Genomic DNA, 15961 nt, shown 5'->3' on the forward strand with positions numbered 1-15961 from the left:
AATATATTTGATTATATGATGGCTCCCCAGGTCCTGCCTAAAAGGGTGTTTCTTTAATCTACCTTTCAAGTCTTTTCAATCTACCTTTTCAAGTCTGAAAAATTATGAGCTCCCAAACACATCTGGCCCCAAACACATAAGGGGTGTGACCTTGTGTGTAACTGTGAACTACCTGCCTTAAGGGCAGAGACTGTCTTTCAAATCCCAACGCCCAATACTCAATAAATAAGTGAAAATCAAGTGAATCAATGAATGAAATGCTAAGATCAATACTGAAAGTTTTATCAATAGACAAGAATACTTGCATTTCTTAAACAGCATTTCTTCTGCATTAGATACTGGTGACAATAGAGCCACTTAGCTATTTCCTCCTGGGGGTCACGGAGCTAGTTACTAAACTTCATGTGTTAAATGCAGATAATTCCAGTTTTTCAGTTATGGAGAGGATTAAATGAGCTTATATATGTAATATCTGTGCTTTGTATTCAAAGCCTTCACGTAATGTGCTATCTTTGCACTTTTTTAGTTCTCACTCTGTTGTGACATACCTCCCCATGCTGTTTTAGCTCAGGCCAAGGTCACCAAATTATTTTATAAAATTTTTTCATTCATGAAACATCACTTATTTATAGCAAATTTGACAGTTTATCATTACTTGAATATTATACTTTCTCTAAGTATTCATAAAGATTACTTTGTAAAATGATCTTTCTGTTGAGAAAAGTAATGTTTTATTATGCTTATTTCTGTAATGTGAAAGAAAAATCATAGTGCCAATTATTTATTTTTATGTTTCTTTTCACTGTAGTATTGCTAAATATATACTTAATTTGATTTCTAAACTTTTTCAACATTGATAATCTTGTCCAGTTTATCTTATTAGCTTCACTTAATGTTTGCCCCCAAAAATACTTGATATTTTAATTTATGTGTCAAATATAGATCACAAAAGAATCGCTCTGGGAAATGAAGAAGGGTTATTTGTTGTCCACGTTACCATAGATGGTAAGGAGAGTATTTACTGTTCTGGAATAACTTTAAACTCTAATAGTAATAATATCAAGTTCTTCTCTTCTTTTCTGTAAAAGAAATTTTCCACATCTGGTTCGATGTGTTTTCAAGTCAACTGATGACTTTTCTCCTTTCAGAGATCCATAATCTTCCAGAGTCCAAATATCTTTTTAAAAAAAATTTTATTGGAGTATAGTTGATTTACAATGTTGTGTTAGTTTCAGGTGTACAGCAAAGTGATTCAGTTATACATATACATGTACTCATTCTTTTTCAGATTCTTTACCCATATAGGTTATTACAGAAGATTGAGTAGAGCTCCCTGTGCTATACAGTAGGTCCTTCTTGGTTATCTATTTTATATATAGTAGTGTGTCCAAATATCTTCACAAGTGATTTTATCTAATAAGTGCGCTGTAAGAACTTAGTTTACCATCTTCAAGTTGGTGCATGAAAGGAAACACTTCTGCTTGAATCCCCCTCCCCCACTAGTACATTGACACCACAAAGAGTAACAACATAAAGTGAATACTTCTCAGATAAGACCGCAGAGTTCTCTGTTTCTGTTTTTGTTTTGTTTGTTTTTGTTTGGCTCTCATGGTTGTTTGAGGGAGAAATGGGGGAGTAGATGAAATGAAGAGGAGTCATTGTAATATAGATGTTCTCTTGAATGTCTTGCACTCTAATGATAAGTTAGTTAAAGGAGAACCTGCATTTGAAGGGCATTAGCTATTCTCCATTGAAGGCTTCCCATGCTGTGTGGGTGACTCAGTCCTGGTGAGGAGACCCATGAAAGGTCCACCAGGTGCCAGCATAAGAGCAGGGACTTGTCTCTCTTTGTTCAGCACTGTATCCTATGCACTTAAACAGTGCCTGGCACATAGTAGTCAATCAACAAATATTTGTGTAATAAAGGAATCAATTTAGTGCCAGAAAAAAAAGGACAGTTTTTTTCCCTAAAGAAGCAATATATTGGGAATTCCCTGGTGGTCCAGTGGTTAGGACTCGGCACTTTCATTGCCGGGGCCCTGGATTTGATCCCTGTTCAGATCTAGATCCTGCAAGCTGCATGGCAAGGCCAAAAAAAAAAAAAGAAGAAGCAGTATATTTCCACTTGTCAGACATTGAGGGTGTTCGCCTTGCTGTCTGGAATCTCAGGACTGAATTTAGTGCTTTATTATGCTAATTTTATGTTTAAGGTAATTATGTTATCTATGGAATAATTATCTTTTTTTTTTTTAACCTATATAATTTTTGAACTCTTATCCTCTTCCTATCCCTTTTTGGTCCTTCTCAAACCTACCCTTTGCGTTTATGTCTGTGATTTTATTAGAACCTGATTTAAATCCATTGGAGTAAAAATCGGAAAGAATTTTAAAATAGGAAAACATTCTTCTGCACAACAAAGGAAACCATCAACAAAAGGAAAAGGCAACCTATCGAATGGGAAAAAATATTTGCAAATCATAGCTGATCAGGGGTTAATATCCAAAATATATAAAAACTCATAAAACTCAATAGCAAAAAACCTAAGCAATCTGATTAAAAGATGGACAGAGGATCTGAATAGATATTTTCCCAAAGAAGACATACAGATAGCCAACAGATACATGAAAGGTGCTCAAGATCACTAGGGGAATGCAAATCAAAGCCACAATAAGATATCACCTCATACCTGTTAGGATAGCTATTATTAAAAAGCCAAGAAATAATGTGTTGGTGAGGATGTGGAGAAAAGAGAACGCTTGTTCACTGTTGATGGGAATGTATATTGTTGTGGCCACATGGAAAACAGTATTGAAGTTCCTCAAAAATTAAAAATAGAGCTACTATGTGATCCAGCAATTCCACTTATGGACATTTATTCGAATAAAACAAAAACACTAACTTGAAAAGATATCGCACCTCCATGTTCCTTGCAGCATTATTTGCAATAGTCAAGATATGGAAACAACCTAAGTGTCTACCAATGGATGAATGGGTAAAGATGTGAGATATATATACATACATACATATATATATATATATATATATATATATATATATATATATATATATATATAATTCAGCCATAAAAAAGAAAGAAATCTTCCCATTTACGACAACATGAATGGACTTCGAGGTTGTTACTCTAAGTGAAAGAAGTCAGACAGAGAAAGACAAATACCATATGATCTCACTTATATGTGGAATCTAAACAAACATGTTCATAGATACAGAAAACAATCTGTGGTTGCCAGAGGTGGGGGTAATGGGCAAAATGGGTGAAGGGGTTTTAAAGGTATAAACTTCCAATCATAAAATAAATAAGTCCTTGGTATGTCATGTACAGCAACATGATCATAGTTAATAATACTATATTGTGTATTTGAAAGTTGCTAAGAGAATAGATCTTAAAATTTTTTATTACAAGAAAAAATTGTAATTATCTACAGTGTTGGATGTTAACTAGATTTATTGTGGTGACAATTTCTCAATACACACAAATATTGAATCATTATGTTGTACACCTGAAGCTAGTATAATGTTATATGTCAAATATACCTCAATAAAGAAAATTAAAAAATAAGAAAACATTGCTATTTGAAGGTGACTTGCTGTTTTATTTGTAGAGAAATTACTCAAGTTGATGACACTAAGAAGATTTATCAGATCATTTTTATTGGGAAAAATTTCTTAGTTGCTTATGAGTAAAATTTGGAGAACAGTTGAAATAAGTAAACAGAAGTTATTATGAATTTTAAAATGACTTACAAATATGCTTATTTGTGTAGAAATTATTCGCATTGGCTACATGAAGAAGATTCACCAGATTGAGCTTATCCCCCATGGCCAGATGGTTGCAGTGATCTCAGGACGAAGTCACCATGAGCAGCTGTTTCCCATGTCAGCTTTGGATGGACGAAAGACTGATATTCACAAGCTGGCAGAAACCAAAGGGTGCCAGACCGTGACTTCTGGAACAGTGTGCCAAGGGGCCCATACATGCCTCTGTGTGGCTAGGAAAAGCCAAATCTTCTGTTACAAGCTGTTTCAGAGCAAGAAAATTTCTCACAGAAAATTTAAAGAGCTCCAAATCCCAACCAATGTCCAGTGGATGGGCATCTTCAGCGCACAGGTCTGTGTAGGATTCCAATCAGGATTCCTGAGATACCCCTTGAGGAGAGAAGGAATTCCATACAGGATGCTGCACTCCCATGAACCTACACTGTCATTTATTGCACATCAACCAGTGGATGCTCTCTGTGCAATTGAGATCTCTAGTATTGAGTATCTGTTATGTTTTAAGAGCATTGGAATTTACACTGACAGCAGGGGCCTCAGATCTAGGCCAGCTGAACTGATGTGGCCAGCAACTCCAAGTTATTGCTGTAAGGCTATCTTACAATTTATTTCCTTGTCTCTCTGTACATTTCCAACCTTGTTATTACAATTCTATATCGTATGACTAAATATTGTTAATGACGGTTTTATTTTTGAAAACTACATCACTGAAGAATTTTCCTAAGTTGTCTACGTCTTTTTAAGTAGAATAGCTCTAAAGAAGTTATATCTAAGTCATACGTGTGAAATAACTTAGCCTTTAATTTATATTATATTCATAGGATAATTTACCTTGAATATATTCTTAATCCAGGTTGTTGCTTTTTGTAAACTCCTAAGTAGATATCTTCATGGTCACTGAAAACCACATAAGCATTAATTAACCATAAGAAATAGTTACTAAGTAGATTACTTTTTGCCTTTTAGATTTAGCTTATGTAAAGTCTACATAGAATGTTCCTAAATACTTTTAGCCTATTTGATATTTCATTGATGCAGGCCATCATTTTATAAATTTAATATAGCATTTTTTATTCACTTAGAGAATAGTAATTGAGCACTTAATATGAACTTACTATGCTAAAAGTTAAGGGCACAATATTAAACATGGTGAAATAGTCTGTATCTTTATTGAGATTATAATCATGATATGAGATCAATAATTAAGCAAGTGCTGTGATAGGGGAGTACAGTATTCTACAGGAGCACGTAGGAGGGACACAATCTAAACTGGTGAGTCTGGAAAGGCCAGCTAAAAAAGCGAGAAGCGTTTTTTTCTTTCAGCACTTAAAAAATGTCATTCTAGTTTCTTCTGGTATCCATTGTTTCCAGTGAGAAATCAACCATTTTTATTGTTGTTCCCTCTGTCTTTTCTATTTGGCAGACATTAAGATTTTCTCATTATCTTTGGTTTTCAGCAATTTGACTGTGATGTGCTTACATGTGATTTTCTTTGTATATATTCTGCTGGGGATTTTCAGGACTTTTTGGATCTGAAGATTGATATCTTTCATTAATTTTGGAAAATTTTTAGGCATTATATTTTCTAAAAATTTTTTTAACCTATTTTCTCTTTTCTGGAGATCCAATTACATGTATATTAGACCTCTTGACTTTGTTCCACAAATCGTTGAGGCTCTGTTTTTTAAAAATCTTTTTTTCCTTCTCTACTTCAGTTTAGATAATTTATATTGATTGTATCTTCAGTTTCACCGATCTTTTACCCCTGGTTTGTCCAGGGATTTTTAGGCATTTCAGGTATTATATTCCTCTGTTCTATAATTTCAAGTATTTTTTTTAAATTTCCATTTCTTTGCTGGATTTCTCCTCTCTGCCAATTTGTTTATATTTTTTCACAGTCTTAAACTATTTATACAATTATTTATAATTATTCCAACATATGGCCTCTATGGGTCTGCTTCTACTGAATGTTCTTTTTTTTTTGATTAAAGCTGTTATTTTCCTGCTTTTTTACAAGTCTTATTATTTTTTTATCTTTGCTGGACATTATGAATGCTATGATACAGGGACTCTGGGTTATATTATGTATTTCTCTAGAGAGTGTTGTGTGCTTTGTTCTGACAGACAATTAACCTACTGATGGATCACTTTAGTTTTGCTGAGGCTTGGAATTAGACTTTGTTAGGGCGGGCCTATTTTGGTTTTTCTTCTAGTCCTCATGCCCAAAGAATGGCCTTTCTGGGTCTCAACTGAATGCCTAGGGTTTTCACCAATGTCTCTCTACTCTGTCTGGTTCAGAAATCTAATGTCTTTCCAGCACTGTACTACCTATGAAATTTCTGTTCACTCTCAATGCTCTGCGTGAGTCTTGTGGAATCTTGCTCTGTCTGTGTGCAGTTTTGGATTTGGCCAGGAACTTCGAGGGAACAGCTGTGCAGATTTCTGGGACACCTTTCTTTGTGGCTCTTTCCTCTGTGTACTCTGCCTTGCAAATTCCAGACACATTAGAATCTGTTTCCTCTGCCTGGCAAAACTTCAACTCTCTGCTTGGGTTCCATTTTCCTACATAGCAGTTTTGGAGATTTCCGTTAGGCAGAGAAACAGCGGAATGTGGGACCCACCTTATATATTTATCTTCTTTTAGGAATGGCAGTCCTGTGCTGTCTACTAACTAATGCCTAAAAACAGTTATTTCATATGACTTGTCCATTTTTATATTTTTATGTCCGTTTTATAATTATTGATGGTGGGAGGGTAATTCCAATAGCAGACAACTCTGTCATAACTGGAAAAGGCCATTGATACTGCATTTTGTGAGGAACTATAATAAGGTCACTGTTTCAGACATGGAGTTCAAGATAAGAGTTCAAGAAATGGGACTGGAGGAGTTCTCATGAGCCAGATCACAGACGCACTGACATGGTTAGAGATGCACTTCAGAAAAATCCCTAGGCTCTAGTGGTGAGGTAAACGATAAACGAGAGATCAGACTGGAGCCCAAGAGACCAACTAGGAGGTCATTGTAGAAATTGTGGATTAAAATTATGTACGGTAGAGACAGTTGGGATAGAGAGGAGACAAGTTGAGGGATATTGAGGAGATATAATTGACAAAACTTTGCTTTACAAAGCTTTGATTAGAAGTGGAAGCTCAGGGACCAGAGAATCAGGATTTCCTAGTTGAGCAAATGAGTGATGCCACTGATATTACTGAGATAATAAAACACGAGGTGGGACAGACTCAGATGGGCAGAGGAGGAAGGAATATGATAACTTAATTTTTTTCTTTTTTGTTGAGTTGTTGAAGTATTTGAAATAAAATCCCAAACATTATTTTCATTCCACCTCTACACACCTTAACATACATCTCTAAAAATATGGTCATTTTCTCATAAAACTATTACCACCTCTGAAGAAATTACCAATGATTCTTTTTTACCATCCAATAGTCCATATTAAAATATTGCTGATTATCATAAAGACATCTCTTTGACAGTGTATTTCTTGGAATCAGAATCCAAAAATGGTCCACACATGGCATGTTGTGGTTAACTCTTAAATATCTTCTAATTCTGAGTGGTTTTCCACACCATTGATTTGCTCTCCTGTAGGATGTTCTACAATCTAGATCTGTCTGTTTCCTCGTGGTGCTTTCTAACTTCTTCCTCTATGTCCTGAATTTCCTACAACTGAAAATGAGCATTAACGGCTTCTAATAAGAGTAATTTCTTACTAGTTTTGTATGTCACACTGAACACATCAGAGCACACAATGTCTGGCCATCCCATTTGTGGTAAAGCTAAAATCAATGACTAGTTTCTGGCATTATCAGCCTGGTTCCTTGGACATGCTGAGTTTGTACTTCCAGTGCGAGAGTAAACAGAGTGAGAGAGAATAGGACATAGGCCAGAGGACCAAGAAACATAAATATTAGAGAGGTGGTCAGAGGGCAAGAAGCCCACAAAGGAAACTGAGAGGGAGAATTGTAGGAGGCAAGTATCGCTGAGCTTTCAAGTAAGACAGAGACTGAAACGTGTCTGTTGGTTTTAGGAATAATTGACGGTTAATGACTTGTAGTGAGAGCAGTTTTAATGGATGGGTTAAGACACAAGTCAGATTGCCATGGACTGGGTGTCAGTAGGGCTGGGAAGTGGAGGATGTGAAACGTAAATGACACTTTCAAGAGTTGGCCACAGGAAAAAGGAAAGAGAGGCACAACATGAGTGTAGGAAGTGTTGTTAATTATATTGCTGTTGCTTTAATGGGGAGACATATTCATGTTGAGGTGAGTATTTAGGAGCCATAAGAGGTTATTATTAATAAAGTGGAAAGTTCCAAAAATGTTACTGGCTGGAAGTTCTTTCTGCTTTGTTCATTAATTTCACTCCCCAGATATACTTTTCTAATCTTACACCATATTCTTTTTGGGAGTTGACCTGGTTTAGGAGCCACAGATTTTGAAATGTTATGGAATTTCTTTAAAGAGCTGCTGTTAGATGTAGGTGTTAGAAAGATTTTTGTCAGATTTTACATACGTGTTGTACTATATAATTGGACCCACGTGCATCATTTATGTGCCATTTTAATTTATGTTAACCCTGTGTGTCAAAAAAAAGATTTTGATAATTATAATATTATTATGGGATTCTCTTTAGATTCCACTCTGAAGGTGTTTTTATAATGTATTTGGGCGTAGCAGATATAATTAATCATGAATACCATATGATTCCATTTATTTATTTATTTATTTAACATCTTTATTGGAGTATAATTGCTTTACAATGGTGTGTTAGTCTCTGCTTTATAACAAAGTGAATCAGCTATACATATACATATATCCCCATATCTCCTCTCTCTTGCTTCTCCCTTCCACCCTCCCTATCCCACCCCTTTAGGAGGTCAAAAAGCACTGAGCTGATCTCCCTGTGCTATGTGCATGCTTCCCACTAGCTATCTATTTTACATTTGGTAGTGTATATATTTCCATGCCACTCTCTCACTTCGTCCCAGCTTATCCTTCCCCCTCCCCGTGTCTTCAAGTCCAGTCTCTACCCCTGTGTCTTTATTCCTGTCCTGCCCCTAGGTTCTTCAGAACCATTTTTTTTTCTTTTTTAGATTCCATATATATGTGTTAGCATACGGTATTTCTTTTTCTCTTTCTGACTTACTTCACTCTGTATGACAGATCTAGGTCTATCCACCTCAATACAAAAAACTCAATGCCGTTTCTTTTTATGGCTGAGTAATATTCCATTGTATGTATGTGCCACATCTTCTTTATCCATTCATCTGTTGATGGACACTTAGGTTGCTTCCATGTCCTGGCTATTGTAAATAGAGCTGCAATGAACATTGTGGTACATGACTCTTGTTGAATTATGGTTTTCTCAGGGTATATGCCCAGTAGTGGGATTGCTGGGTCATATGGTAGTTCTGTTTTTAGTTTTTTAAGGAACCTCCATACTGTTCTCCATAGTGGCTGTAGCAATTTACATTTCCACGAACAGTGCAACAGGGCACCCTTTTCTCCACACCCTCTCTAGCATTTATTGTTTGTAGATTTTTTTGATGATGGCCATTCTGACAGGTGTGAGGTGATACCTCACTGAAGTTTTGATTTGCATTTCTCTAATGATTAGTGATGTTGAGTATCCTTTCATGTGTTTGTTCGCAATTTGTATATCTTCTTTGGAGAAATGCCTATTTAGGTCTTCTGCCCATTTTTGGATTCGGTTGTTCGGTTTTTTTGATATTGAGCTGCATGAGCTGCTTGTAAATTGTGGAGATTAATCTTTTGTCAGTTGCTTCATTTGCAAATATTTTCTCTCATTCTGAGTGTTGTCTTTTCGTCTTGTTTATGTTTTCCTTTGCTGTGCAAAAGCTTTTAAGTTTCATTAGGTCCCATTTGTTTTTTTTTTTGTCTTTATTTCCATTTCTCTAGTAGATGGGTCAAAAAGGATCTTGCTGTGATTTATGTCAAAGAGTGTTCCGCCTATGTTTTCCTCTAAGAGTTTTATAGTGTCTGGCCTTACATTTAGGTCTTTAATCCATTTTGAGTTTACTTTTGTGTATGGTGTTAGGGAGTATTCTAATTTCATTCTTTTACATGTAGCTGTCCAGTTTTCCCAGCACCACTTATTGAAGAGGCCATCTTTTCTCCATTGTATATTCTTGTCTCCTTTATCAAAAATAAGGTGACCATACGTGCGTGGGTTTATCTCTGGGCTTTCTATCCTGTTCCATTGATCTAAATTTCTGTTTTTGTGCCAGTACCATACTGTCCTGATTACTGTAGCCTTGTAGTATAGTCTGAAGTCAGGGAGCCTGATTCCTCCAGCTCTGTTTTTCTGTCTCAAGATTGCTTTGGCTATTCGGGGTCTTTTGTGTTTCCATACAAATTGTGAAATTTTTTGTTCTAGTTCTGTGAAAAATGCCATTGGTAGTTTGGTAGAGATTGCATTGAATCTGTAGATTGCTTTGGGTAGTATCGTTATTTTCACACTGTTGATTCTTCCAATCCAAGTACATGGTAATTCTCTCCATCTGTTTGTATCATCTTTAATTTCTTTCATCAGTGTCTTATAGTTTTCTGCATACAGGTCTTTTGTCTCCTTAGGTAGGTTTATTCCAAGGTATTTTATTCTTTTTGTTGCAATGGTAAATGGGAGTGTTTCCTTAATTTCTCTTTCAGATTTGTCATCATTAGTGTATAGGTATGCAAGAGATTTCTTTGCATTAATTTTGTATCCTGCTGCTTTACCAAATTCATTGATTAGCTCTAGTAGCTTTCTGGTGGCATCTTTAGGATTCTTTATGTATAGTATCATGCCATCTGCAAACAGGGACAGCTTTAAGTCTTCTTTTCAAATTTGGATTCCTTTTATTTCTTTTTCTTCTCTGATTGCTGTGGCTAAAACTTCCAAAACTATGTTGAATAATAGTGGTGAGAGTGGACAACCTTGTTTTGTTCCTGATCTTAGAGGAAATTGATTCCTTTCATATAGCATTTTTGAAATGACAAAATTTTTGAAATGGAGTACAGATTATACTGATTCCCAGGGATTGAGGAAGGAGGGGAGGATGGAAAGGGGGTGAGTGAGATTATAAAAAGGCATGATGAGGGATCCTTGGAGTTATTTTGTATCTTGACTGTGGCTGTGAACACCTGAACCTACACAGGTGATATAATTGTATATACCTTCACACACACAAACAGACACACACATGAGTGCTAGTAAAAGTGGGGAAATCTGCCTGAGATGGATAGGTCAGCTCTATCAATGTCAGCATGCTAGCTTTGCAAAATGTTACATTGGGGAAAACTGAGCAGAGCATGCAAGAGATCTGTCTGTGTTATTCTTACAACTGCATGTGAATCTATAATTATCCTAATAAAAATTCCAATTAAAAAATGAATCATGAACCCCATGCTTGCTGTCACCTCCTCTCCTTTTCCCAGGTTACAATGCCCCATATCTCTCAGTGTACAGTGAAAATGCAGTGGATATCATTGATGTGAACTCCATGGAATGGATCCAAACCATCCCCCTCAAGAAGGTGATTTGACATTGAGATCATGTGACTGATGAATTACTGACTGAAAATGGAAACTCAATTGTGCCTTTGCTGGACTTACTAATGTGTACTTGGTGATTTGAAGGCTTAGCTAAGAGTGAAAATAACCACCAAAACCCACATGGGTTAATTTTTTTACTAGTACAAGAGCTATTTTGTGATATTTAGTTGCACTATATAAGGTAGGATTATCATGATATAAATAAATGTACTATTTATTTATATAGATAATATAATATGAATATTTATATCATACATTATAGATGTTACTTCCCACATTCAGTTTAGTTACTTGTGTTTATTACTAATTTTCACTTAGTATAATTTTGCATACTGTGAAGGAAAATTTTACTGGCAAAAAAAAAAAAAAAAAAGGAAAAGTATATAGCCAAAGCTGTTTTTAGGATTCTCAATTAGATTCTCACAGATTCATAATAAAATAAAAATTTTGTATCTTTACTACAAATAATTTAAAATTTACATAAAATTTAGAAGTAAAAACCTCTATTTTGTTAAAAGACCACTGAAGATTTAAGAATGATTAAATTCTGGCATATGTGGAGTATACGTAGCAGGAGCCACCAAAAAGCAGTTTATACAGGAAAGGATGAAGGAAGTATTTACAATTATATGTGAGATTTTGCCTCACTTTAAACAATATAAGCAATGGGAAAAGCTTTTGTAAGGACGGTCCCACTATATAAAATATTAAAATACACTTTTCCAGCATTCTAAACGTGAACCAGTCACATTTACTGTTTGATAAAATGAATTCACAAGGCAGATGAATCTTCTCAGGATAATTTTTTAGTTACTAATAATGTTTTAAAAGTTAATATAAAAATTAAATATATTGCTATTTAAGTTAGTAATGTTCAGATTTCTTTAATCTATGATATTCATGTTTCTGAAATTTTATCAATATGAGTTTGTAACACCATTTATTTTCTTTAATTGATGTTTTGGGGGTCTTTTTTTTTGAGACTACATTATTCTGAGGGGGGAGTTTAAGTAGAATATATTTATTCTTAATTCTTTATATGTAAGCAAATAGTCATAACTTAATTTTAAAAAAGTATTCATTGAAATGGTAATCTTGCTTTTTTATTATTTTAGGTTCAACCCTTGAATAGTGAAGGATTCCTAAATATTTTGCTTTTGGAGACAATTAGATTAATATATTTCAAAAATAAGAAGACAAGTAAGAAATGACTTCTTCTTAGTAGAAGTAATTCTAAGAGACCATGTCTCTAACTGACTGCCCAAGGTCACAGAGCTAGTGAGTGGAGAGGGTCTGATTTGGACACCTGTGCCCCTTACACACAGTCCTGGGATGCGCTCCCGGCAAAGTGGTTCTCCTTCATCCTCGCATAGCAGTAGAGATAAAAGCATTTACTTGTGGCACACTCCAGCTATTTTTAAGCAGGACTGATGGTTGGACATAAGCACCTGGAAACACTAATCTACCATTTGAATGCTCACTGTGAAAATTCATTCACTTCCCAGCAGGCTCTGCGTCCAGATGTGCTCCAAGCTGCAGTGCACACGGGGGAAGCAGACGCGGCCCACCCCACCGCCCTGCTCCAACTTCTCCCACCTACATTTTAGACTCTAGCAGATTTAGAGTGTGAGAAAAGCCACAGGGATTCATTTATCTTTCTCTCTTATTTTATTTATAGGATGGAATACTTAATGTAGCAGAGAATTATTTTGCTGGGGCTGCTAAAATGTGCCACAGGGTTGGACAGCTTAAACCACAGAAATGTATTGTCTCACAGTCCTAGAGGCCAGAAGTCCGAGATCAGGATGTCGGTGACTTGCTGGCAATCTGTGTGTTCCTTGGCTTTTAGATACATCACCCCTGATCTCGGCTTTCATCTTCATGTGGCATATCCCCTGTGCATGTCTGTGTCCAAATTTCCTCTTTTTATAAGGACACAATCAGATTAGGGCCCACCCCAATGATTTCATCTTAACTTGATGATCTGCGAAGATCTTAATTCCAAATAAGGTCACATTCACATGCTCTGGGGGGGTTAGTATGACAACATCTTTTGCGGGGACACAATTTAATCTATAAGAAGCTCTCTTATTTTCTTTTTGTAGTCCAAGACACTTTTGAGTGTTTCTGGGTGACATTTTGTTGACTTCTAGATATTAAGAACTTAAACAGAGTAAGTCTTAAGTCTAAAGAGGGGTGCATCTTTCCCCAAGATCAGAAGAGGCAGCAAGTAGAGAATGACTTTTACCTCCAGGAGAGAAGAAGTGGGGTCTCCTTACCCCACCTCAACACCTCTTCCTCCAGCAGTGGAACTCAGAAATGCTTTGCTCAGTTACAATTATTGTAATTGTTTTCATTTACAGAATGACTGGCCCTTTATGCTTGCCCCTGAAGCATAACAGACCGTTTTGATACCCTTTAGCCACAAAAATCTGATAGGAGAAAAACATAGCATAGAAATGTGAGGGCAAATCAAAGTGGAAAGACACCAACATGATTGACCTCTCCTTCCAGTGAAATGATGTCATTTCATAGATAAGAGTCACAATAAATTCATTTTTAAGTGTTGCTTACACTGAACATTAAATTCTGTTCATTAATACTCTGCTTCTATTCTTGAGAAATTTGCCATATTCATCCATTTTTAACTTTAAAAAATCAGAGCAGTGTGATATTTGTGCAGTTAATGAACAGTTGTGAAATTAACATGAGAAACTGGGTGGGAGGCCTCTTAACAGTTTAAAGAATGACATTGCTTTTTTTGTTTTAAAATACATATAGATGGAGATGAGCTGGTGTTTCCAGAAACATCAGATAATCAACAGAAGCAAATGGTCCGACACCACAGCAGCAAGCATCGTTATTCCTTCCGGGTTCCCAGAGGGAAAGGGATCCTAGTGAAGGGGCTCTGATGACCACCCTCTCACGTGTGGTCCAGAGGGACCACTTGAGGACCATGTGATATTTGATGTAATTCGGAAGAAAAAGAAATAAATCTGTGAAACTCAGGTGGAGACATCTGTTTGCAGCAGTGTTATGTTTATTTTTCTGTGCAGCTTTAAAGAAAACATTGATGTGGTGAGTATGAATGGAAGCATAATACGTGGATACATTTCTCTGTGAATGTGGAATAACTGAAATTCGGTACTTAAGCCTCCACATAATGCAAATATAGAACACACGTGTATACACACCATAATGTATGTCACTGAGGCATTTTGCGAAGGAATAAATAGTACTGAGCTGCATGTGGATTGATTACTCTCTGACTCTGGAGATGCCTTCCTTTGACTTTAAAAGAACATTCATTCTCTTATTGCCTATTACTTGGTGGTAATTTCTGTAACTGAATAAGTGGGAAAATAAGCTGATCTTCTTTGGATTACAAATAAAAATTTTTCTAGAGCAGTGCTGTTTCTTTTAAAGGAGCCGTAATTATATGAAAAATATATAATAGGACAGAGCTTCTTTGATGTCTGTGGCTGTTAAATGCCATGTGATTTGTACCAAAAACTTTAAGATACTTAATTTTTAAAAGTATCTGGGAAGCACAGAATAACTGAATATTCTCTCCATTCACCAAATTTGTAATTGGATATACCTATCATTTGCCCTTGAAAAAGTCACCAGTACAATTTTGTCTTTGTCTTTTAAAGTTGATTGCAGTAGCATCTCTGTTGATTAATACCTAAAGTAATAATTTTTAATAAAGTAGTACTTTTGAAAATGAGGCTGAAGATCTTCTGATTTCAAACATGAGAATTCATGAAGCATTCACCTAAATTGACTGTTTCCTTTTTAAAAAAATTTTTTTTCATCTTTATTGGAGTTTAATTGCTTTACAATGTTGTGTTAGTTTCTGCTGCACAACAAAGTGAATCAGCTATATGTATACATATATCCCCATATCCCCTCTCTCTTGCGTCTCCCTCCCACCCTCCCTATCCCACCCCTCTAGGTCACCACAAAGCATCGAGCAGATCTCCCTGTGCTATGCAACAGCTTCCCACTAGCCATCCATTTTATATTTGGTAGTGTATATATGTCAATGCTACTCTCTCACTTCGTCCCAGCTTCCCCTTCCCCCCACCTCAAGTCTGTTCTCTAAATCTGCGTCTTTATTCCTGTCCTGCCCCTAGGTTCTTCAAAACCGTTTTTTTAGATTCCATATATGTGTGTTAGCATACTGTATTTGTTTTTCTCTTTCTGACTTACTTTACTCTGTATGACAGATCTAAGTCTGTCCACCTCATTACAAATAACTCAATTTTGTTCCTTTCTACGGCTGAGTAATATTCCATTGTAACTATGTGCCACATCTTCTTTATCCATTCATCTGTTGATGGACGCTTAGGTTGTTTCCATGTCCTGGCTATTATAAAGAGTGCTGCAGTGAACATTGTGGTACATGACTCTTTTTGAATTATGGTTTTCTCAGGGTATATGCCCAGAAGTGGGATTGCTGGGTCATATGGTAGTTCTATTTTTAGTTTTTTAAGGAACCTCCATACTGTTCTCCATAGTGAATGTATCAATTTACATTCCCACCAACAGTGCAGAGGGTTCCCTTTTCTCCACACCTTCTCCAGCA

At 36.0% G+C, this 15961-nt stretch overlaps 2 protein-coding genes across 4 annotated transcripts in view; one reads left to right on the top strand and one right to left on the bottom strand.

Annotated features, from left to right (window-relative positions):
- LOC103004085 (serine/threonine-protein kinase MRCK alpha-like) overlaps window positions 1-14737 on the top strand; it is a 56273-nt gene extending 41536 nt beyond the window's left edge. For all 3 annotated transcript variants that reach the window (XM_057548653.1, XM_057548654.1, XM_057548655.1), the window contains 5 exons: window positions 943-1005; window positions 3786-4382; window positions 11254-11351; window positions 12486-12570; window positions 14152-14737. In XM_057548653.1, coding sequence (XP_057404636.1) covers window positions 943-1005; window positions 3786-4382; window positions 11254-11351; window positions 12486-12570; window positions 14152-14282 — 974 coding nt within the window. In that variant the 3' untranslated portion in view covers window positions 14283-14737. The remainder of the gene's footprint in view (window positions 1-942; window positions 1006-3785; window positions 4383-11253; window positions 11352-12485; window positions 12571-14151) is intronic.
- Window positions 1-15961, bottom strand: part of LOC103012988 (ninjurin-1-like) — a 162402-nt gene that overhangs the window by 3333 nt on the left and 143108 nt on the right. The window lies entirely within an intron of this gene.

The sequence above is a fragment of the Balaenoptera acutorostrata genome, chromosome 6, assembly GCF_949987535.1.
Source record: "Balaenoptera acutorostrata chromosome 6, mBalAcu1.1, whole genome shotgun sequence".
Taxonomy (NCBI): domain Eukaryota; kingdom Metazoa; phylum Chordata; class Mammalia; order Artiodactyla; family Balaenopteridae; genus Balaenoptera; species Balaenoptera acutorostrata.